Genomic DNA, 25,038 nt, shown 5'->3' with positions numbered 1-25,038 from the left:
TCTCTCCCTCTCCCTCTCTCTCTCTCTCTCTCTCTCTCTCTCTCTCTCCCCCCATCTCTCTCTGTTTTACAGCGGATAATGAAATAAGTTCAAACTATTCCTCCATAACTTTGTGAGATCTCATAAGAAGATTACATACTCTATTGGCGATGTTTCGCGATCAATAAACAGGCTAAACATGACCTCGGCGGTAGACTAGAAAATTTCGACTAAGTAGCCGAGATAACAAGAGTTCCGTGGTGTTCTACTTGTTTCTTTGCGCTGTAAAAAACTTTGTGGATTTGTTGTGAAGTATATAGATAAGATGCGAAGCGCTCAGTCAACATCCGACATTCCCTGCTGATGCAATGTGTGTTGTAACGCCACTTCGCCTATAATTGGTTTCGTGCTCAGTAATTTTATTTATGAATAAAACGTGCGGTGTACACAAGCAATATTTATATCTTAAACTCACAGCCGCCACGGGCATAAGAATATGTATAAGAGGATTAACATACTGTCGGTAAAATATTACAGCTTAGTCACGGCTCTACTTGAACATTCCCTTGTGGATGCAACGTTCGCGATATAAATGCGGTTTATGGTTACGTAAAAATGAGAGATACCGTTTAATTTTTCCTTGTATTAATTCACGCCAACAAAACTCGTAATAAGATTAATTGATCCAGTCGCAAGAGACGCGAAGACTTGGCGTACGTGCGAAATGTTGGCGCGTCTGCGCAACATTCTTATAGTCAATACATCGCGGTGAAGCTCATGCTCGATTCCGATTATGCGTGTATTTGTATATGTGTGCGCGCGCGCGTAAATTTTACGGCCGTGGTGTCCGTGCGTGATGCGTAATAGAAATCGTTTTTCGGTAATTCGTATGCGAGCGTGGAAGCATTTGCCATACGGAGCTCGCCGATTTGCATACAACGAATATTCGCAGGCGAGCTCGCGCCGGTGGCGTCGAATTCCCGAGTCTCCCCACGTGCTAAACTTGAAAACCGAAAGCAGTTTTTTGCTCTGACAATTCCACAGGTTACCTCCCGCGACTACGTGGAGCTTCGCAGCCGGTGTTGTTCGACGGTCGATACCGGGGAGAGGGTCGAATGGGAAGTAGATGAGCAGGCGAGCCCGCTCGGAGGAAAGCTCCCTGTTCTCTGCCCGCGGGAACGCGAAGAAATCATTATTCGCGTAGGCGTTTACAATGGAATTTCGATGTCGTATGTGGGACACGTTTGCACGAATTCCTCAAATCGTTCAGACATCGACACGTTCGGCTGTCTCGGGAACGTTTCAAGAATGCGAAAGAATGCAAGGCCACATCTTACGTTGTATATGTAAAGTGTGATGAATATCGCCTACCTGTGTACTAGAGATGTGCGAATCGTAGATTTTTTTATGTCGAATCGAATCTTTTAGAGAATCTTTTAGAGATTTTTATTTCGAATTCGAATCGAATCGATAAAATTTCACCCAAATCAAATCGAATCATTGAAAGAATTTTTAATTAACATATTTTAATCTTAGAATTTTTAATTAATCATTGAATTCAACATGAAAATAGTAACTTCAGTATGAGAGAGACAACATTGATCATGTGATATCAATTCATTTTAAGGAAAGAGATATATAATATATAGTCGGTAAACGTGTATGGAATACAATTCCAGCCTTGAAAGCTGCGCAACGATACATATCGATCCGACAGTTGTTGGTAAGAGTTTATCTAAAAGCCATTATCTTCTTTTAATATTTTTGAAGAAAATCTTAATGTATGAAAATGTAAACCTTTCAAATTATACTAATTCCCGTAAAGCTAGATGTCTTTAATAGTACTTCGTTAATGCTAATGTGTGCGATTCGTATCCAAAACTTTTCCATTCGAAATTTTCGAATTATTCGGATTCAAATCATAGGGATTCGAAATTGAATCGAATCGAATTTCACTTGATTCGATTTGATTCGAATAGTTCGCACATCTCTACTGTGTACACGAATACCCAAACTCGCAGTTACTACTCGGATTTTACTCGACTACTCGTCGGTACTAACTCGATTTCAGAGAAGAGTATTTGAATTCACAGTTAGTACCTGAGTTCCAAATACCTACGAGGATAGGGTGAAAAGTTCCGGGTCTCACATATAGATAGCTCTACTTATAGATATATAAGTTCAATATTTTAATAGTGTGTTGCATGATTTCATTCTTTATATGCTTATATTCAAAAGTTCAAGTCAATAGATTGATTAGTATTGGTTTGATAGCTCAAAGTAAAAAAACGCCTCAAGTATTATTTGTAAAAATGGAAAAAGTGGAAATTCGTCAATAAATTATTTAGTATTAGTTTGATAGCTCAAAGTAAAAACGCCTCAAGCATTTATTGTAAAAATGGAAAAGTGGAAATCTGTGCCATGATTAGTTAAAATCAATGAATTAAAGTTCAAATTGCTTGCTCCTCCATCATACTCGCCAGAGTATTTAGCCAGAGTATTTAGCCCCAAGCGACTTCTATCTCTTTCCAGACCTCAAGAAATGGTTCGGTGGAAAAAGATTTGCGAACGACAATGAAGTCAGCGACACTGTAAATGGCTATTTTGAGGACCTTGACACAAATCGAGCTATCAGTCTGGCATAACCGCTTTAGAACATCGTTGGAAAAAGTGTATCACGCTATATTGAGAAATAAATGAAAATCAATCCAAAAAAATTTTATTTTCTTTTTCAGACCCGGAACTTTTCACCCTCATAAGTACCCAAACTCGTCGCTACTATTCGAGTTCCAAGTATATACCTAAATTCGGTTTACTGTTCTATATCGTCGTGTACTCAATCGTTACTACCTGAATTCTGAATACTCACGTACCTGAATATCTAAATTCACGGGTATTATTTAAGATAATCGGGTACTCCGAATTAACAGCGCAATTATTTTGTAACTACCAATGAATTCGTATTATATAGACTGGTTATTAATTTACACCTGTATTATAATCGTCGCAGTAAATAGCATCAGCGACAAAAAGAAGCAAATATCAAAGGTCAAGGGGAGATCGCATCGGAACAAAGATAAAACGCCGTTGAGGGATCGTGGTGTCTCCCCCGCGAGAAGAAGATGAATAAAAGCGAAAAGGCACAAATGGCGAGCAGAGGAAGTCACAGGCACACCTATCGAGTCAATGCATGGCAACCACTAGAAGAACAATGAGTCCTAAATACTGCCGACTTCGTCTCTCGACGTTGATCTCTATCCACCCGTCCTTTTCCCAACGTTCTCTAACATATTTCGCTAACAATTCGGCGATTTATCTCCTTCGTGGCTCGCAAGCTTGTGGCGAACCACGTAAGTTCCTCAAACGATCGATACACGATATAACGATAGTGTAAACCACTATATCACGTGTAACAAAATGGAATCCCAAAGTTTCTAACCATACGATCTACACAGAGAGAATTTTATAGCAAATATTACCACAAAATTTTGTAATTAAGGAATGGAGCAACATTCTACAATAATATATCGTTTCATTTCATATTTTAGAAACTGTGAAATATGTGCTACTAAAAAATTTGCTATGTTTCTTAACAAGACAGACCTCACTGACAATATATTCCTCTGCACTACTAAAACATAGTAAAATTGAAAAGAATTGATATGAAAAAAGAATTGATATGAAAACCATAATATTCTCTCACATGTACAGGAGGAAAAATATCGCGATTAAAGTTAACAGAACAATGCAGGAGGTTTCATCTACGGTTGATCACATACGGTATTCCGCAGCGAAATGAAAAGCGCGACGGGAGTGCCGCGGGAAATTTACGATGGTTTGCAAACAGTAGCGCGTCCAACGACACATGTTCCGTGATACCTTGTATCGTGGATGTGGCGGTCGGCATCGATGTGAGCTGCGACAGGGTGCCGGGTCTCTATCAGTGGCAGTGATAGCCCGAGTCTCGTTCCTCGTGGACCTCGTCGTCGTCGTCGTCGTCTTCGGGACGAGCCACTAACCTGGTAGTCATCTCCACTGCGACAACGGCCAGTCGGTCATCGTTCAGCGGCCAAACTATGTACGCACTAGGGACAAGAAAATCATTTTCTGTCAACACACACGCGCACGCAGCAACGACTGCAGGTGTGCTCACAAATTAACGATCGGCATTGTAATATTCGTGTAAAAACAGCACAATATCGTGGAGCCATTATTTTATCGTCCGCAGTTTGCGATTCTCTACATAAACTTACTTTTACGAAATCGCGACAATACGGGACATAAGAGACTTTTTATCATGGAAAGCTTGACTGTACCGGTACGATGGGCAAAAAGAAGAATTCTTTGATTAAGAACGAGTTTCCCCTACGTAAAGTTCTATCTATTTAGTGAACGTAAAAAGTAAGTCACGACTTTAAATTCGACGTCTAGCGTCACCGATGAACGTAAAGAGGTTTTTATCACGACCGGGAACAAAAGTTTGTTTCACTGTTGCTCGGAACGTTAAACCCTAATGACAATTTCTTGCTCGCTCATGAAGTTAGAATCAACTTTTTTACTGCTAGCAGAGATAAAATGGCCATTCACGGTATGTTCGGCGTATCCTGTTAGTAGATCAGAGCTTGGAGCTTCCTTCGTAGGGAGATAGGAAGATAGAGTGAGGACTGGAGAGTGGAAAAAGAAAAAGAGTGAAACATATGTATATATATATATATATATATATATATATATATATATATATTCGTTGCTAAGTTTAAAAATTTGTTCACCCCGAGAAAAAATGCTTGATATGTGTCATTGTAACTTTACAGTGAAATTTTTGCAGTCAAATACTATCGTAGTGTCCTCGACAAATATCTTTATTAGTATATATATTATTGCAACTATATATTGTGTTAGAAAAACAAAAGATATGGTTGGCAGCGAAAGTAACTATAATCTGTGAGACTGACCATTTTTTCTCTCTGTGTGGAGAATGTTTCTATTCAAACTCGCACTGTTCGATTGGAAAACAGGAAATAATGATGTATTTATAAGGACTTCTGAGCTCTGCGAGAGCACTACCGATGGAACTATTGTAAATTAGTAATTGGCCGAGGCTATGTGCGCGCATAGATGTCACGGATACAATGTCATATGTTGTTGCATGGAAGTTCAAGCGAAGTTACACAGTGGCACACGCGCTGTCGTCTGAATTACAGTTGTTACTGTTAAGCGGTTATCCGAGCAAATACGAAGTTATAACGCGTCGGCTCGGCAAGAATAGCTCTAGCAAGACGCGAGACTGGGAATAACCGGGTTTGCCGGGGCTCTCCACTTTTTCAACACGACGTAGAATGCATGTTCTAAGATTTAGTCCTACGAGATAGGCAGCGTTAGCTCAGTAACCTCGAATGATGACGCGGCAGAAATGGTATCGAAAATTTTCATGTCGCGGCAGAAATTGCATTCCTCACCCTCTCTCTTCGAGCCCTCGCGGCCATTTCAATTTCGCGGGTATTCCCCGCCCCGGGGAGGTACGATCGATTGGCGCGTCATAGAAAAATAGCAGCATGCCATTCGTAAATTTTGCCACTTGTCTGTGCGTTCAGCATTTCCTACGACTGTTGAATTTTACCGGTGCAAAATTAAAACGCGCTTCTGCCTGCTGCTCCATTTAGGAAATAATCGTGAAGAGACGATTGTCGGTGCGCGTAGAACGATAACTGGAGCTAAAAGTTCGGATACGATAAGGATCCCGGAAAAGTGATATCTGATCGTTTCGTCCTTTGTTATCGTGTTAGCGATCTCTCGTTGAGAGATTGATTCAATCGCTATGGTTATATTTGAGCAATCCAATCGCTATGGTGGAATCAGTTTTTACTATTGAAGGTATTAATATCGGCATCTGGGTAGTATATCCGAATACATGAGTCTTTTAAGGGGATGCTGGAATCGATGACAAACTCGAATAATGTCGATAATGCAGAGACGATCGTTACTAACATAATCACACTATCCTTTTCGTATTTCTTGTATATACAGAATTTATATGAATGTGTGTTGTTTTGTTTTACCATATTCAACGGAAAACCTAACCATTTATGTGTAGAAATCTTCCTGCAAACTTTTTTGATAGTTTTAAGCTTCCAAAGGCAGATGCGAAGGTAGAGCAATGTTTGTCAAAATTTTTCTGTTTGGAGCATCCACACTTTCAGTATCAAGCTGCGGAATTTTTGGATTAGGCAAATCTTACACTAACTGACAGCTTGAGATTTTATATTAAACATTTTTTGTTCATTTTCGTTAGAAAACGCAATGCTCCTATTTAATTTTGCATGTACTTTCATTGCATAAAAGCATTTGTAATTCTGTGTAACCAATACGACGTAAACTTTGCAGAAAAATGTCAGTGTTCTGTTAGTAAAGTTTTCGGCTTCAGCATCCCCTTAAGGGGATGCTGGAGTCGATGACAAACTCGAACAGTGTCGATAATGTAGAGACGATCGTCACTAACATAATCATGCTATCTTTTTCGTATTTCTTGTATATACAGAATTTATAAGAATGTGTGTTGTTTTGCCATATTCAACGGAAAACCTAACCATTTATGTGTAGAAATCTTCCTGCAAACTTTTTTGGTAATTTTAAGCTTCCAAAGGCAGATGCGAAGGTAGAGCAATGTTCTTCAAAATTTTTCTTTTTGGAGCATCCACACTTTCGGTATATACAAGCTGCGGAACTTTTGGATTAAATAAATCTTGCGCTAACTGACAGCTTGAGATTTTATATTAAAAATTTTTTGTTCGTTTTCGTCACATATCAAGCAATGCTCCTATTTAATTTTGCACGTATTTTCATTATGTAAAAGCATTTGTAATTCTGTGTAACGACGTAAACTTTACAGAAAAATGTCAGTGTTCTGTCGGTAAAGTTTTCAGTTTCAGCATCCCCTTAAATATTTTGCGTACCACACTATAGTAAAACATATTCAAATACTCAGGTATATAGATTAATAAATACTCAAGTACAGTATACTTAGTGAAATGTAAAAGAGAAAACCACCTGATGCGAACCCAGACAACATAATGTCTAAAATCGGGACATAAGATGTCTTAAGGATAATCTTTAAGACGTCTTGAAAATATTTATACGTAAATCGTCTGAAAGACGTCTTAAAGATAATCTATAAGACGTCTTATGTCCCGATTTTAGACATTATGTTGTCTGGGCAATAACTCGCTGCGGAGTTGCTGCATGATTCTAATACTCGAAATCCCTAAATACGGATATAAAAGCAGTGGATTTCTAGCGACAATATTAATTTGGAGATGCATGTCGTATGTATGCGTGCGACCATCCATTTCGCTTCCCGTTGTCTCTTCTCTCGTCCTTTGCTCGGTAAACTCCACGAAATCGGCTTGCACCATCCGTGCATACTTTATACTGATCTTTTCGCAAATCTCTCGACCCTACGTAACCCAGACGTCACCTTCTTGGACGTATCTCACACATCACTCTCGTTAATAAGACCTACGAAACAAGGGCGTTCAGGATGGCGAGAGAAGGTGCCATGAGGGTGGCGTATAACTATCATCTGTCATTCCAAAGGATAATCATATCATTTCTTGACGCGACAAAGATACAAATTACATCAACTACGGAGGGTCTTGCTTAAATATCGAACGTCGTTAATTGTCGTTGACGCGTTTTGAAATTAGCGGAGTAACTAAAACATTCATATCCCATTAAAAAGAGTGCGTTCTCGGGAAATGTGGTAGAGTTCGATAAAGCAGACGAAGCATATGTCAATCATCTTGACGTAGATAACAAAATTAAGGGTACACCAACTCATTACAGTGTGTGTGTCCTACGTGTGTGTGTATATGTGTGTGTTTGCGCAGACATATTAAACTTTTTTAGCCGATAAATTCCTCGGTCGTGCGATAAATATTCCAATAATACAGTTCCGATAAGTTCCGAAAACAAACCAATATCCGTATATTTGAAGAAAGCGTAAAAAACTATTTATATATGAAAGAATATCATAAAAATAAATAAGTTTTATATACCGGATAATCGTTCTTTTTTTTTTTCACGAGCAGATTAATTGCAAGAAAACGTCGCGTACAATACACTATCATTTGTTATCCTTTCGGTTATTTTTAATAAAAAAGCAAAACATTTATTTTAAGGGTCCAGACGAGTAGAGGGAGTATATATATATATACTATATATATCGGGGTATATATATCGGGGAACATGAGCTTATTGCACGGTTATTGAATAAAAATGAGGACGATCGAAAGAAAAATCTTGAGAATTGCTGCAAAACGAGAGCACGAGACGTGTTGTAATATATTTTTTTTTCTCTTTTTCTACGGTAGAAACCTCTATTCTAGAAAATTGAAATCTTCCGCGAAACGGAAGATCTTATTACACTCCACCGTTATCGAATATTAAGTATGTACATCCATATATACATATATCCTCCCTTGACTTGATAACAGTGGTGGTAATTTATGCTGCATAGGAGCCTTTGTTGCCATAGCGAAGGCGTTAAAGTAAATAACGCTCCTAGCACCTTGGTACACGAAGGTAATACCGAACTTATCGACGAACAGTTTTCGGTGTGTAAAGACTTCGCGATACACATTATTGGTCTATTTATTCGCCGCGAGGTGAATTTTAAAGGAGATCTCGCAGATCCAATTTTGCGGATACAAGTTCTCATTGCTATTCCGCGAACGTAGCGCAATGTATTTCCCATTAACCTCTTGAATTCGGAATTAATTTTATTCGCAAAAACAACTTGTCCTCTGTTCACTGTCGTTCCTAACAAAGGTGATGTTTCTAATTCTCTTTACACAATTTTCCAGTCGACCATTTTGGAAAAATTTCAAAATATTGCCTCAGAAAAGTAGTTCCTTAATACGATTACCTTCAAACTATATTCTGCATAATAGCAATTTTCTACTTTTCACATATCGTGATGATGCACGAGAATATTTTGTGTAATCCACTTTTATGATAAGTGCAATATTGATGAATTGCACTCACTTGTGGAGCTGTCAGCTCCGGAGGAAAGACGACGAAGATGTCAGAACTACAACTATGTATAAAATAAAAATCCCACCTAGAATCATATAAGATAGTGTTGCCAACAACATTTGACAGTTTGTTATAGAACAATATCAATTACTTTGACGTCTGCATCGACTCGAACTAAATGTTGCCTCAAGGCAATAACGAGTAGCGAAGGAATAACTCTTCACGCTGGAAGGACGCGCAAAGGGTTGATTACTTCTAAAACTCGAAAATCGCCGCAAGGACGTCTCTTGGCTTTCAAATGAATCTCACAATGCGCGGTGTCGCTTGACTAAATTAAAATTTAAAATCGACGCCAACTCGCAATGTTTTCTCGAATTTCATAAGAAATTTTACAAGTAGTACTACCCTAAATATAACATCCTAAATTTTCTAATACTTTGCACACACCTATAACATAAGCCTAGAAACCATGTAAGACCATTTCTAATTGCCCGTTTTGTTATAAAATCAAAATAACATAACTTAAAATCCAGAAATTTGACCTTTTACAAACCCAAAATCAATGATTTTGCAACGATAGCTCTTTAAACCTAAACCCTAATACCTTGAGTCGTAACCCAAGCCTTAAACCCAAAACCCTAAAACTTAAAACCATAAAACCCAAAACCCTACACCCAAAATCATAAATCCCGAAACCCAAAACCCTGGAACCCAAAATTATGAAACTGCTGATCCAAAAATCTTGAAACTATGAACAGTAAACACTTAAAGTTCAACAATGTGACCTTCCATACTTCTAAGTTCGAAACCTTCATTCAATAAATTCTAAATCCTCAAATTCGAAATTTCAAATTTTTGAATCTCGAACCCTAAACCATTGAACATTGAATTTTTGTATCTTTAATAATTGAATACGGTATTAGGTATTAGGGTTCAGGCTTAAAGAGCCATCATTGCAAAGTCATTGATTTTCGGTTTGTAAAAGGTCAAATTTCTGGATTTGAAGTTGTTATTTTGGTTTTATAACGGGCAGCTAGAAATGGTCTTACATGGTTTCTAGGCTTATGTTATAGATGTGTGCAAAGTATTAGAAAATTTGGGGTGTTACACTTGAGTAGTGTTACTTGTTAGATAACGACGCTACGACGACTACAGGAATGCAAAGGCTTGACTCGATCGAAACGTACCTTTCGCTATATCTCACGTGACCCCGGCCGATTGTCTCATCCATCGACGGTATCGTCCGATACCGATTCGCGCAGTTGGCCTTGCACGAGCCGGCACGGTGCGGGGATTTCGCGCAGGAGGCGGACAACCGAGGTGATTCGAAGAGACACTCGGCAGGCACCACCACCCTCGGTGAGGTCCTTTTGAGTTCCCCGTATTTTTCCCTCTTCCAAACGAACACACCCACGCGCACATACACCCAGCCTCGTTCCTCAGGGTACGGTACCGTGGTACCAAGGGCACAAGGTTGCACTACCACCACCGCCACCACCAACACCACCACCACCGCCGCCACCACCGTCGTCGTCGCCGCCGCCGCCGCCGCCGCCGCCGCCGCCGTCGCCGTCACCGTCGCCGCCGTCACCACCACTGCCAACACCACCGTCGTCGTCGTCGTCGTCGTCGCCGCCGCCGCCGCCACCACCACCGTCGCAGGGTCTTCTCGAGGCTCTACTGCCGCGAATTTCCTTCCACGTCGTTGAGGTCACGTACATGCCACAGGAAATATCGGCGATCTATACGACTTGAAACGATCCGCGACGCGACGTTAACGAGAGCGTAAAATCTTCCCGCGTGAAGTCGTATCGCGCCTCGGAACATTCACATTCCGCGGATGACGTCAACGACACGCGGTCATTTTCCTTGCCATGCTCGTGTATACATGTGTGTATGTGTGTCTGTGTATGCCACGTTTCTCGCGAGCGAAAACTCTCTTCCTGTCTGTTTCTCTCTCCCTCTCCCTTCTCCCTTTTCTCTCTCTCTCTCTCTCTCTTTCTCTCTCCCTTTTCTCTCTCTCTCTCTCTTTCTCTCTCTCTTTCTCTCTCTCTCTCTCTCTCTTGTGTCGCGCAGCTCAAGAGCGGAAGTACAACGATGTCTCCGTCCGGTTTTACACCGGATGCACGCCGTGATTCTCCCGGAATGGTGGTCGTTAAGTCAACAAATTCGAGCCTCTCGTTCGACCGACCCCGCCGTCCTCGCGGACATCCATATCCCCGCTCGTCATACCACCGTCCAGCGTGTGGCGTCTCGTCGACCTCAGGACGCTCTTCTTCGGGTTTTCCGTCGAATTCGCCGGATCCGCGGTACCAGAATCATGCTCCCATTCGTTACCTGTCGCACAGCCGCCGTGTTTTATTCCATGAAGACTCGGCGAGTGACTCGAGCGAGTCCCAAGATCAGCTCCTGCTCGCGTTCTTTGTCGGGGGTAAGTGCATGTCTCTCTCGTCACCGGAGATGTCACTTATGAGTTCCAGGATCCTCGCGGCGCGATATCGAACCTCCTGATGACGGAGCGCGCCGAACTGCAGGAAAAGCCGAAACTGAAAGAGGGAACTCCGCCGTTTAATCGTACTCGACACTCATCACACTTTGTAAACACTTAATGATTTACGCTATCTTGCTGTGCACTATCTTCACGTGACGTCTTTATCTTGCGTCATCACAGTCGTTTTCGGAGGACGAAGAAAACAAGAGAAAAGGTGGCACAAGTGCAACGATTCTTCCGTCGGTTGCCGGACAAGCCGTGTCATTTGATCAACCCTTACCGGACACTATCGTCGAGGGAATAACATTCGAAAGCATTAGGACATCCAAAGTATTAGGACAGCATTTAGCAAATCAAAAGCAGTAATGAAAGAGCGATACGATATATTTCGAAAGGGGAAACAGCGAAGGAAAGAAGAGAGGATAAGGGGTACGCGTCTATTGATTTCCTCGTCGCGAAGAATGTTTCATTACTCGACGGCATTAAAGAGCACTCCGGGGGAATTTCTTTGCCATTACCGTTCGGAAATTTCTAATAAATTCGCGGGGTTTCCTTCCCTTTGTTGCAGCGACGCTTGCAGCACGCCACGATCCATGAATTACCGATGCGTTCGTATATGGACGAAACGCCCGAGCGAAAGCGCGTATTTTTGGAAGGTTCCTACGACCGATACGTGTGCGGAATTTGACACAATGGAATACTTAAGCGTGAATCATTGCGCGTATCGACTCATCAAAATATCATAGCCATTCAAATTTCCACTCTCGTTTCGACGGTGTGCGTCTCAGATTACCCGGTGTCCCCATTTCGCGAAGTGCATCTCGCACTTATCCCGTTTGTTTGCAGAATGAACCTGTGCTCCTCGAGTAAATAGTGCCGTTAGACTACCGGTACGCTGCTGATGCCTCTTTATGTAAAGCACTTCCCGTAGAATAGATATACCGCAAATCAAGAGTACAGTCACTGTGTGGAAGATTGTCGCGATTAATTTCGCCTACAGACCCGCACGTCAACGAGACTCACGATAATGGCGAGATTCGGATAAACTCTGGGGTCTCTCACTCTCTCTCTCTCTCTCTCCACGTGTGTCTATCTCGACGGAGATACGTGCGGGCATTTCGGCGACGCGAAAATTCGCGCCTCGACGGCGACGAGTCAAAATAACTGGCGAAAGTGACTGTCACGATTCCTACGTAACGAACAGCCGGTGAGAGACCTTTCTATCGGTGTCAGGTTGGAAATAAACGTACATCTCGCGTCACTTTTGCAGACTGATGAAGATCAGGAGAACGTTAAAAACAAGAGAAAAGAAACGAGAGAAAAATAAAATCGGGGCGGGCGGGGAAAGAAGGGCGCGAATGTCCCCAGTTGGATTACTTTACAATACGGTTATTTGCATGGGATATTGTCGAGGTGTATGTGTGTGTGTAACTGTGTGCGTGTTCCGGGGGCTCGCGAAGCACGCACCCACCGCCGGTATAATGAGGCGATGGGGAAAGTATATAAAGCACGCGCGTCAGGCCAAAATAACGCAAGCGATTTTCCCGATGAGTTTCTTGCGTCATTCCTCCCCTCTAATTTCGCATTATCCCGCGGGAATACAAAAGAAAAACAGGGATATCTCGGACATTTTCAATATCCCGTGGAGTGGTGTCTAATAAGGTGTGAGGAAAACAGAAATGTCATCCGTACTCGGCATTGCAATCTTCAACCCTCCTCCGTCTCGTTTTCTATTCTATATCGACATCGACGGCTTATAATTCGTCCAAGCAGTCAAGTCGTGATTCTCTTTTTCTCTTCGCCTCTTTGTACGTTTATCTTCTCCGATCATTACTACTCGCGGATGCTCGTGATAACAGAGTTTGCTTCTTCTTCTTCTTCTTCTTGTTGCCACACGAAGAGAAACTATCTTCAATGCACTTCCTATTTTTCTGCTCACTTTTGCCTTCTTCTCGGTGATATTCGTGCAATCCCTACGATTCTCGCAAGCTGCCGTGGCTTATCTTCAATTTCTGGCAACTTTTATAGAACAAGAAATATTCACGTCGCACTTTACGAGGTACTCGCGTTGCGCTTCGTATCTAGGAGAAAACAGAGACCGTTACGTCTGTTTTCGCACGAACCGTTTTCCGATCTTTCACGTATCAACCCCTCTCTCTCTCTCTCTCTCTCTCTCTCCCTCTCTCTTTCTTCCTCTCTCTCTCTCTCTGACATTTTCCAAATATCTCCCTTCCCACCCCACTTTTCCGCGCGCGCGTATTCTTGCTTTCAAATATATCACTCCCACTTGATATCTTTCTCACTTGCGATTCCGTCATCCATCCTCACAACCCCCTCGTTGTCATCGCCCCCGAATTATGCTCCTCGCTATTTCGACTTCATTCACTCCATGAACGGCACAGAGGATTTCTTGCGGCATCCCCAGCATTTCTTCTCGCCTCTCTTCTTCCGCGGTTATCACCTCCACCTCTACCAACACCTCCTACTTCTCCTCTTCCTCCTCCTTTTCTCCCTCCTCCTCCTCCACCTGCTCCTCTTCCTCCTCTACATCCTTGTCTACCGCTGATTTTATTCGCGACAAGCCTGCCACTTTCGCAGCGATGAGCGAAGCCGAGGTGGAGGCAGACAACGAGAGGAGAGAAGAAGAGAGGAAAAGAGAGACGAGATGAGGCGAGGCGAGGTGAGACGAGGCGAGAAAGAACGCGCACCCGCACTTACACGCACGCAGCAACGGGGAACAAAAAGGGAGAGAGAGCGAGAGAGACGGACAGAGAAGAAAGAGAGAGATTCACCCACAGGAAGTGTGCTTACGGCACGAAGTCGCGCGCTCCACTGAGCTATCAGCGGGCATGCGTCCGCGTAGTAACCGGTAGCCCGCTACGAGCTTTCCCCGTCGTTTTTCCAACCCCCTCGCGTCTTCGCGGCACGGCTACCTCTCTTCCGAGAGCTGCCGCCGCCGCCGCCGCCGCCGCCGCCGCCACCACCACCGCCGCCATCAACACAAACACCAACATCAACACCAACACTACCACCACCACCTCCACCACCGTCTCCACCACCTCCACCACCTCCGCCGCCGTCACCGCCACCGCCGGCAGCTACCCCCGTACCCAGAATTTGTTCTCGCGCTGAGCCGGAGCATGCGCGCGTGCTCGCTCGCGTACGGGATGCAACAGATGCACCGGACGCGATCCCCCAACCTGGTGCTGTGTGTGCATGCACGGTGTGTGCATGTACGCACAGTTACAGAACGGTTATGTACGTACGGAGCCCATTACACAATCAAATGTAGCGAGTAACAAAAAAAATAAGAGGCGGAAAATCAATTTATCGCCGGGTTATCTTTAGAAGATAGCGAACCAGTTCCAGTCGCGCCTCGATTGTATAGTCGAGCCGTGAGCGATTTTCCTTCCTGCCTGAAAAGAAAATACGGATTGGAAGTGATTGGAAATGATTTTTGCCAGAAGTTATTATTATTTGTTCAGATATGTTGAGAAATTTTATGATAATAGTCTTAATAATTGGCAACATTTTGTTATGTTACCTTTATTGATACAGCAATTTTTTATATTAATACAAGCGCGCACGGTATTCCAGCCCGTTCCAAAGTATGATTTATTAATACATACATCCACTTTCTCGTTATTCGGAAACAAAATCGTTATTCACGAACAAATAGGTTCGGAAAACATCTCTTTCCATATCCTCCCTTTATTGACGTACGCAATACATGGCATGGCCCACCCGGGATAGGTGTGCCGAAACGAACGTGTTAATAAGTAATAAATCACTTAATGCCGAGTATTATTTATCGCAATAAATTGGACATTGTAATGTAATATATTTACGGAACGCGTGTGTTTTATTGTTATAGATAATATAAATGTTTCTTATAGGTATGAAATATAAATCGTTTGAAAAATAAAGAGGAGGGAGAAAAAATTTGATAAAGTGACGCATCAACTTTTTTTTGGAATGGTATATATATTGGATAATTCTTTGTTAACGCGAACATCTCGTTAACAATGTTTCCTTTTATACTTTGAAATATTTAATACAAGATGTAACAGTTACAGCGTCATAATACGGATGCATTAATTACGAGGTCAAAATCTATAGTACACTAATGTAACTATTTATAGCCAGATGTAGCAGAAGGAAACAACACATGAGACGCAATATATTTCAAGTGTATAAATACACATTTGAAAATCTACTCAAATTTACATTGCTTTTTTATGTTTTGTAATAGCTTTATAAGTTTCAAATATAAATACGTATAACAAATTTAATATATGTGAGATCAACAAAAAACACTTTATTTTTCACATACGCTGTATATTATATAATTTTCATTAAAATATACAAAAAATTATTGTTATTACAAATAAAATGCAACTAACCGAGTGGTAAGCTAACTAACAATTAAATTATATATCCACCTTTGTTTTTCTTCAACAAAGACAGACACAAATTTTTATTATTCCTTAAGTCTGATCTACAATATGCTCTTCGCTTCCTGTTTCTTATTTTTTATTTTCTTCTAACTAAAAGATCAAGATTTAAATCAGAAAGAGATAAACAGAAAGAAACATAAAGCAAAGAGCACATTGTAGATTAAACTTTAACGCTCAATTGTTACAACCGAGAACTTTAGTGTTCCTACGAGAATATAGACGTAAAAGTAAAAATGTCTTTTACATTAGTTTTACCACAGAGTGATACAACTTGAAAATAAAAAAACTTTTATTTTGTTAAATCGTAAAACTTGAAAATAAAAAAACATCTGATTAGTTTGCCTAAGTCATAATGAAAAATGATATACGTAGTATAACTCAATCACAAACCAGGCAATCAAAAACCAGATTTCCTAACGCCATCTAGCGGTGTCGTGTAAAAAGATTCGAGAAATTAACAGATTTTTTTCGTGCCATCTAACGGTGTAGTATAAAAATCTATTATACACAATGGTTTAAGTATCGGCTAAATAGGTTTGAGTCCTAACTAAATAGGATTTCAACCTTTTCAAAGTTACTTTTTATTAGTTCTCGGTTTTAACGTGGTATTTGGAAGACATAATAACCAAAAAAATATTAAATCTCTTATGAAACAAAGATTCCAGATTTTCTTAATGTTTGAGTATTAAAAACACAACAGAACATTGTGTAAACGGTTTTACAATTAAAAACTCATACTATGCTTCAAATGCGGATAAAATTTTTATTTCTCAGTAAATCAACTACTTATTTTTCAATAGCATGATGAAACAGCAAATGTAAACGTTGATAAATAATAGCCGAGATCTCTCAGAGTATGACGTTCACCTTTATTCACTAATATAAATTACGGTGTTTAGAATTCTTGAGTCTACATTTAACCATCTACTGTACAAAGTCGACGTACGTTTACAATATGCAGTACAAATAACGTTCGCTTTTCTCTTAATCCATGAATTAGATCAGACCTAAAGTTTGCTTTAGCCCAGGACGTCACCGGTAGGGTAGGATATCGATCGTAAAGACACATTCGTCCATTGTCGAGAAATCGCACAACGCGATCGCCAAAGAAACACACAGGCGATGAATATCATACTTGACGCAATCGAGCGAAGATATTCCGTTACACGTAAAACGAAGACGGGTTTCGGAATCTGTTCGTCGGATTACGCGCATCTCGTTGCACCCTTCAAAAACAGCTGTAGCGGAGGCAGATATAGGGGAGATACAGGAAGTGTAAAACAACAGATAAGATTAAAGTATATACGTTTGAAACGTATAAAAGGGACGCGAATAAACCGTCATAGCAGAAAAGTACGTGGAAGAACGTCAATCTCTTCTCGACATCCGTCTCTCCTCGTCTCCAGTCCCCCGATGATTAATGCCTCTTTCATGCTCCGATCGACGTGCTTTCTCTCTCGCCTATCAAATTAAATACATTACTTGTTATATATTGCACGGTTTCAAGTTGGTCCCCTGTCGGCTATAAAACAATATGTAAGCATTGCTAAAATCCTCGTCCTGTGGCTTCTGCCTGCTCGTAATCTCATCATTGTAATAATACCACACATCCGTACGAGGATTCTTCGCGTATGCCGTATAATGGCCCGCAGAAACACCTGAAATCCCATTTCCCATGAATGAAATTCCGTTAAAGAAAGTTACATTGATTTTTTTGGCTCGGTACATACCTCCGAAGTGACATACACAAGCGTAGAGATCATAAAGGTGACGTCCTACACTCAGACCCACCAAAGGGAATGTGACTTTATCGTCTAACTTCATACTCGTGCATTCGTAAAACACGAACCTGCAAACAATTAAGTTTTAAGCTATATGTAACGTCAGAGATATACTTATGATTTATATTGATTCAGAAAATAATTGCGAAATACATGACATCACACACTTAACACTTACCTTTTAAGATATACAATAAGGAACTTGGGATATCGATGTACTGTAAGGGTTTTCGTGGCACACTGGTTACGCCCACATTTCGGACAAAACCAAGGATTGTGTTCGTCTAAAGTTTCGCTAAAAGTATCCAACAATTCGATACTCAGAACATTGATATTGAAAACAACGATATATGTGAAGCATTTATCGCAACTAATTTATGCCACTCAAGAGTTGTGCTAAAAATCAAAACTGAAATAAGTAGAGGAGCCAAATTACCTTTGACTGAACGCTTGAAGGCAATCGTAAAGAGAAAGTGGATGATGCGGCCGTTGCTTACTGACGCTGATGTGATCGATGGGATGTAGTATCTTAGGAACGTGCTCGGTACAACGAACCGCGAGTGTATCGCCGTTCTGTAGAGCTACCATTCCCGTTTCCGGCACGCTACATCCTGTACAATGCGCGGTATACATACACCGCGAACAATGATGACCCTGTGTCAAAAATAACTTGTCTTTATAACCCGTACACAACGTATCACATATCGTTTCTTTCCTTTAACTTATATAGCGCGCAATTGGGCATACATCTACGGACGAAGAAGTCAATTTGTACTGACCTGTCCATCGACAAAGTGAATCGTATATTGTCCTTCGTGCGACACGTTTTTCTTGACGATATCGTACAAATCCCGTGCATTCACTCGCGAAGGGAGTCGTATCAGATGTGGATAACCGAAGAGCTTTGTGCCTTTGCGATTATTCGTCGTCTCATTCGTCGTGTCGTGCCTCAGGACCAAAGGTACATTTAAAATACGCACAGTGGGCCTCGGTCGACCAGTCTGGTCTATCTTGGTGAACGACGAGGCTGTCATGTACGTGGAACACATTGGACATGTCTGGGGCTCCGTTTGATTCTTGAAGTAATTCTGTCGAACGATATAAACCTGAGATTTTTTAAATTTCTTTCTTTGTAGAGAGAGAATTTAAATTCGACGATCCGCCACGATTCGGACACATATCTAACATAAAACGAGGTGAATTTCAATCGATAATAACGAAGTAATACCCTCAGGCAGGCGGCAGCATCAGATTAGTCTGAATTGAGTTCCAGGTATAAACTACCAGGCTTGCGGATTGTACTAAAAAAGCGAGTCATACGAGGTTCCACCTTTCCGTTTCCAGTCGCCTCTGCTTTTCAAGAAAGCGTCCCCGGCATTTTGGAGAACGTAAAGCTATTTCTGGTTCCCGTACGCACCATTACGGTACCGTCCGTCTAGAACGTTCAACGACCTTATCTCAGACCTTCCCGAGGCGAATACAACGACAACAAGTGCCCCGTTTGTACACCCCTTCCGCTAGATTGACACTGCCGCTCTCATCATTGGGATACTCGCAATTGCAATCGGATACACAGTGCAAAACAGTAGATACATTTAACTCTATTCACAAGATATATGTACAAAGTTATAGTTTTTATGAAAAAATCTTTAAATATATTCAACACGTTCACTGCTGTGCTATGCCTAACATACACATACAACTTCAAGCTCAACTTTCTCGCAAGTCAAGATATATCAGAACGTTCGACACAAATTTTGTCTTGGAATGACTGAACAAAGAGTATATCCACTCCAATAATGATGGCAGTGAGCGCGTGTTAAAACTAAATATTGTTGTATCAATCAAGAAATTTTTGTCTGGCAAAACAACAGATTTACCTCAATGCACGGATCACACATGATGAAGTTACAGCTGTTTCCACTGTGCCTCTTCAAATCACCGTCTAGTTCCTCGAGGCAGATCATGCACGGCACTTCTTCGCCTGTGACTGTACATCTCTGGCAGGCCTCCGTCTCCATTGCGCGTTCCCCACCGCCGTCGGACACTGTAGTGTACGCATCGGGAGGTTCCATGAGTTCAAAGGCGTATATCGATCGATTCGTATCATTCACGTGTCTCAAGAGTGTATTGTCATCCTTAAATTTAAAACCTTGATGTAGAATCCAACAGAGTGACGTTTCCGCCTAGTACGATAAGCTACAGCAAGCAAGTAATTCTCGATACCTAAGTGCAAGAGGAAAATAATACAGTCAAAAAGCAATAGCGATAAAAAAACCGGCAACGTTGACGAAATTATAAGGAGGAAAGATGAAAGAGGAAAAAGAGCGGAGGGAAAGAGGGGAGGAAAGAAGGAAGACAAGGATAAACAAAAAGAAGATTCGATGAGCTTGTACGATGAAATGTAGCCTCGTAACTATATTTTTACGTTACGAGAATGTCCTTCCATAAAATTTCTCTAGGAGGGTAGTATCGGCGATAAGCGACCCTGATCGATATATCACCTTCTTAACTCTCCAGAATTATTTCCTAACGACGCGTTATCTCTCGCGCGAAATAATAATAAATCTCAGATTGCAATCATCTATTATTACTAAGAGTATTACTTCAAAGATCAATAACATTATAACTCTTATGGAAGATTGTCAATCACTGTCATACTATCGAGGTTCTTCAAATCGACTTACGCTGTACAAGTTAGATAAAACTGTTATTTTATCGTGATTGCAATTTGCAACATATAAACTTCTATTTGAGTATGACTCATATTCTGAATCCTCTTTTATCTATAAAAGTGTCTCTAAAAGAGGCTTAGGAGCCATCTGATTGGCTGAGAAGCTATATTCAAGGCACTTTTATTGATAAAAAAAAGGTTCAGAATATGAGCCTATATTTTCAAAAACATTAATATAAAAAACAGCAATTCCAATATTCTATTTGAATATTAATATTACAAAAGATACAAGTGCAATATGTTCGGCGTACCTACCAGAATCTTCGCTATATGATTCTCTAAAACCTCCGCGAGCGCGATATTCGACACCGAGATATCCTCTTTGCCGAGCGTCTTTAACAACTCTTCTTTCAATTTTCCAATTCGTGACTGTTTATTCAAGGAGACAACACATCTTATAGGCTGCTCGCCGTTCGCAGGGACATACGTGACATTCAGCTGCCTCTCCATCGCGTGAGGTAGCGGTACGGACAGATACATGAAAGGTTCATACGTAACGGAAACGTGATTACAAACCGAGCACACAACCTGCAACATATTCAAATCGTAATGAATTCAGTGTAAAGTACCTGAGAATCATAGAACGTCTTTTCAACTACAATTCTTTCGTCATATATGGAGTTGATTTCTCCTCAAGGAAAACCACATGCCCCACATGTCTCGATTCTATCGATAAGAGATAGAGACAGATACGGTGTGCAATTCTCTTGCGGAAAGTTGTAAATTACAAATTGTAGTAGTAACATGAGACCTGCCTTTTATCTCTTCCAAAGCAAGAAGGATTAATCTACTACGATTTAATATGGGAGATCTTTTACAGTAAGTACCGATTTTCAGCACTACTCCAACGCATAGATCTCCCGCAACAGTGACGAACGAGACGATACGTAAGATCCTTACCGTGCTTTTAAATTGGCCCTGAAAGGTATCGACGATAATACTTCTGTTAGATCGCAGATGCTTCACCCAGTGCTTGTCAGCCTCGATCTCATCCTGCGCGGCAATCGCACCGTTCCCATAGTTTTGCGGTATCCGCGAACACTGAGTGCTGTCGTTTCCGAGACCGTCGCGCTTGTGATTCTTCTCCTGATCGTCCAATCTCATTCGCTTTACGTTACACTTCTCCAGACCGCTATCGTACTCGATGTCGGAGCCGCTCGACGCGTGGTCGAGGCTGCCATTCACCTTCTGCACATTCACCTCCTTAATGCGTTTGATGCTGACACTCTTATTATCAAAGTCATGATTCTCCATTAAATTTGAGTTATCTAATGGTGTCCTGCGCATATTTTCCTTCGGAAACTTCTGCGAATCGTAGTGGATCTCATTATTGCATTCCTGTTGTGTCACTAGGAAATTGGCATTACTGGTCTTAGCTTCTTTGTGAATGTCATACAAGTCACCATACTGCGGCACACTTTTGGACAATTCGATTAACGTGTCCAATCTCAAAGAGCGAGTTGAAGCGACTTCATTCGCACTCTCCTCGTTCACTTTATTGTGGATGAAAGTACTTGAACGCGCTTCGACAGTTTCGTCCGAGTCGAGCGTTTCCTCATCATCCTCGCAATTTAACGGTGAACCCCGCGGCGAATTCGTGATACTGTCGAGTTCTCCGATCGACGAATCAAAATCTTAATCAAAGCATTGATGAGTGATTCAAAGTCGAGACATCAAGTTAAGATATAAAGGTCCAAGATACACGTAGCTCTAAATGTGCTATGTGCGGATCACGCAAATCTCTTACCTCTTGGTGAACCGGCCATAGTCACATTAGGACTGTTCGGGCAATCTGGCGACAAACAATCATACATCTCCAAAAGGTCCGAATTGCAATTGGAGTTGGCCGTGGCAGTGACAGGAGAAAGGGCTTTTCCGCTTGAGTTTTCGATAGAATTAAAAGAGTTGGCAGTGGTTGTGGATAATGGAACTTGACAGTTCTTGGCACACTTTGCTGTGTTCATTTGTTCATGAAGGGAATCCAGCAAAAGCGCCAGAAATTCTTGACAGTCGTGCTGTAAGAATACATGAATAATACGATCTTATACTCGGCAACATTGGACACTAAAGATCGATCGAATGAGCCTGTACTCACCTGCCTATAATCCTTAAATTGTGAATGATAGGCTCCTAAAGTCTGCTTAAATTCCGTTGGTCTGAGCACACTGTATCTCCCAGACCACATCTTCCCAAGGAGTACACTGAAATGTGCCATTAGTGATCCAGGTGGTGGCAATTTCTCTCCTCTGTGCTGCAAGTCCAAGAAATGTTGGAGAACAGGTGGTGTCGCAGTCAAACATTGTAATCCGGCTGCCATAAAACAGGTATTACCCAAGTTACGAAGACCACACACACCAGCGGGCAAGACTACCACCTCTGAAAATATCCACAGAGGACATTGAGAGGACAGAAATATAATGTGCGTCGCCATTGTTTTTTATATTATGAACATATTACTTTACATACACTCACCCATTGGCGAGTCATCGTGTGAATCCCCAGTCTCTGCAAAGAGATTATTCAGTGCTGGTGTGCCAGGTGGCAAAAAAGGACCATGTTCTATGCCAGTTCCTGAATCACTAATAGAATCCGCCCCAACATCCGAGAAATCGTTCAACCCAGGTGGTGGAGGAAGAGGAATCGCATAATCTGACGTCGAACTGTTGGCTTCGGTCCTGAAGCAACATTGTACAATTAACTCCAACAAGTCATTCCAAAAACATTATTCATAGTCAGATCTTATATTTAAGGAGTTCACCAGATTATTATTGTGAATTTTCAGGATTATTATTATGGAAATTATATTATGGAACGCCCATCTTAAATATAAGATTAAACTATGAATATTGATCCAAAGTTCCACAAAGAAATATTGTCCTTACCATGTATCCTCAATGCCCATGTTAACTTCAGATGAGAGGACCTTATCTTCTTGCAGTGTAAGAGTTTGATCCAAAGAAGAAGTCAAGGGACTGAGGCCAGTTGATTCTAATACCTCCGATATCTCTGGGACGTCAGGCAGGTGAAAAATTCCAGGTGTGCCAACAATCATTGAAAGATTTTCACTTTCAGAAACATCTACCTTATTGTCCATTCAGATAGCAAAACACAGCACACAATCTGAAACAAGATTCAAATTAGGATCTCTGATTTGAATCGTTCATCGACAGAGCTTTATACTTTACCATCACATATATATATATATATATATATATATATATATATATATATATATATATTTTTTTTTTTTTTCCTAATATTCTACAAATTTATTTTAATATCACAAAAATATTATTTCTTGTATATTACATAGAAGATAATTATTCAGTTTAAGGTCCTTACTTTCAATATCGACGAATCCTTCATACTGATCAACTTTATCTATTATTTTGCCTCGTGGGGCAGACCAACATTTTTTTTTTTGCTAAATTTGTACTGTACATGCAAAAACGCATCGATTATACATTCATCGATATTGGAAGTGAGGACTATAAACTGAATAATTATTATACAGAAATACTAATACATCTTTTATGTCTTTTAACACAAAAGAAGAAAACTCAAAAGGACAAAATATACATTCCAAATACATTCATATTAATATTTGCAGTATACTTAAATGCAGAGAATATCAAAATATATAAACACATAATTTTAACACTGCAAACTTGCAGTATTCCTTTGTTATCTCGCAAGCTCATCGCCAATTTCGATAATTGATATTTCTAATAATAGCGACACAAAGAAGACACAGCAAGACGCGTGTGACTAACTTGTGTCGTGCGAAGCGGGAAAAGCCAGCATACCAACGGAAGAAATCCGTTTCTCAATGATCGATATCGTAATTTAGATCGAACTGTATCGCCGAATCGTAGCTCGCGACCGCAGAACACATCGTTCAGAAAAACAAGAAAAGAACAAAATCGCAAACACGCGCCTCGCGATCGCTCGCATCATCCTAACCTGATACGCCCCGATTGCGTACGATTCTCACATTTCACCGCGAACGCGTAACGTCCGCGACGTCGAGTGTTCATTATCCGCGTGGCAGGATTTTTTTCTCACGTCGAACGGACGGCCGAACGATTCGCGCGCGAATCCGCGACGGATTCGTTCAATATGGAAGAGAGACGGAAGAAAATACGGGCGGACGGGCCCCCGATCGAGCGGGCTGAACTTGTCGCGAATGCGCATCATGACACCGCATTATCGCGTACGCGAGGTCGTAAAACACCGCCGGCGGCGTCGACGCCGCACGCGACGCGCCAGAAAAGTCGTAGTGGCTGCCGCATCGTTCTACTTACTCCTTGGAAAAGCGACCCTCCGCGCCCCGGGATGTTCACTACACCGCCATTGCGGTGCATCGCATGGTCGGTGGATGCGCGCGGAAGACTCGCCTACGGCGCCTCAGGAAATGGACGTGCTTTTGAATTCCCGACCGGAGAACCGTGGAGCTTGCACAACACTGCCGGGACAATCATGGCGGCATCGCTTGACGACAAGCGACGTCGGCAAGGAGGACGGGAGGGAGAGCAAGACAGAAGGAAGGAGAAAGAGGGAGGAGGA

The 25,038-nt window shown here is 41.4% G+C and overlaps 2 protein-coding genes across 4 annotated transcripts in view; both read right to left on the bottom strand.

Moving 5' to 3' along the window:
* The window catches only part of LOC116841146, an 82,347-nt gene extending 71,855 nt beyond the window's left edge, over positions 1 to 10,492 (bottom strand). Inside the window, exons 1-2 of one of the 2 annotated variants that reach the window (XM_032808747.1) lie at positions 10,197 to 10,492; positions 3,859 to 4,064 (exon numbers count right to left, since the gene is read on the bottom strand). In XM_032808747.1, coding sequence (XP_032664638.1) covers positions 3,859 to 3,886 — 28 coding nt within the window. In that variant the 5' untranslated portion in view covers positions 3,887 to 4,064; positions 10,197 to 10,492. The remainder of the gene's footprint in view (positions 1 to 3,858; positions 4,065 to 10,196) is intronic. The other variant, XM_032808749.1, reaches the window with a different exon arrangement.
* A 6,310-nt stretch (positions 10,493 to 16,802) lies between these two features.
* On the bottom strand, positions 16,803 to 24,992 carry LOC116840924 (ubiquitin carboxyl-terminal hydrolase 32-like). 2 transcript variants are annotated; one of them, XM_032808268.1, is made up of 13 exons: positions 24,777 to 24,992; positions 23,355 to 23,592; positions 22,945 to 23,147; positions 22,568 to 22,848; positions 22,220 to 22,487; positions 21,373 to 22,106; positions 20,728 to 21,000; positions 19,619 to 19,876; positions 18,518 to 18,826; positions 18,175 to 18,392; positions 17,917 to 18,033; positions 17,688 to 17,806; positions 16,803 to 17,615 (listed from the first exon to the last, which is right to left on the bottom strand). In XM_032808268.1, exons 2-13 carry the CDS (start codon positions 23,564 to 23,566, stop codon positions 17,443 to 17,445), a joined length of 3,165 nt encoding a protein of 1,054 aa, XP_032664159.1. In that variant the 5' UTR covers positions 23,567 to 23,592; positions 24,777 to 24,992; the 3' UTR covers positions 16,803 to 17,442. The 2 variants fall into 2 exon arrangements, with proteins under 2 accessions (XP_032664159.1, XP_032664160.1); XM_032808269.1 differs by lacking the exons at positions 23,355 to 23,592; positions 24,777 to 24,992 and having other exon boundaries at positions 22,939 to 23,087.
* Between the last annotated feature and the right edge of the window lie 46 nt (positions 24,993 to 25,038).

Source organism: Odontomachus brunneus, unplaced genomic scaffold (genome assembly GCF_010583005.1).
Source record: "Odontomachus brunneus isolate Ranch 3 - 2012 unplaced genomic scaffold, Obru_v1 Obru_scaffold_013, whole genome shotgun sequence".
NCBI classification, from domain to species: Eukaryota; Metazoa; Arthropoda; class Insecta; order Hymenoptera; family Formicidae; genus Odontomachus; species Odontomachus brunneus.
Note: the sequence above shows the minus strand (reverse complement) of the source record. Positions and strands in the feature narration are given on the sequence as shown.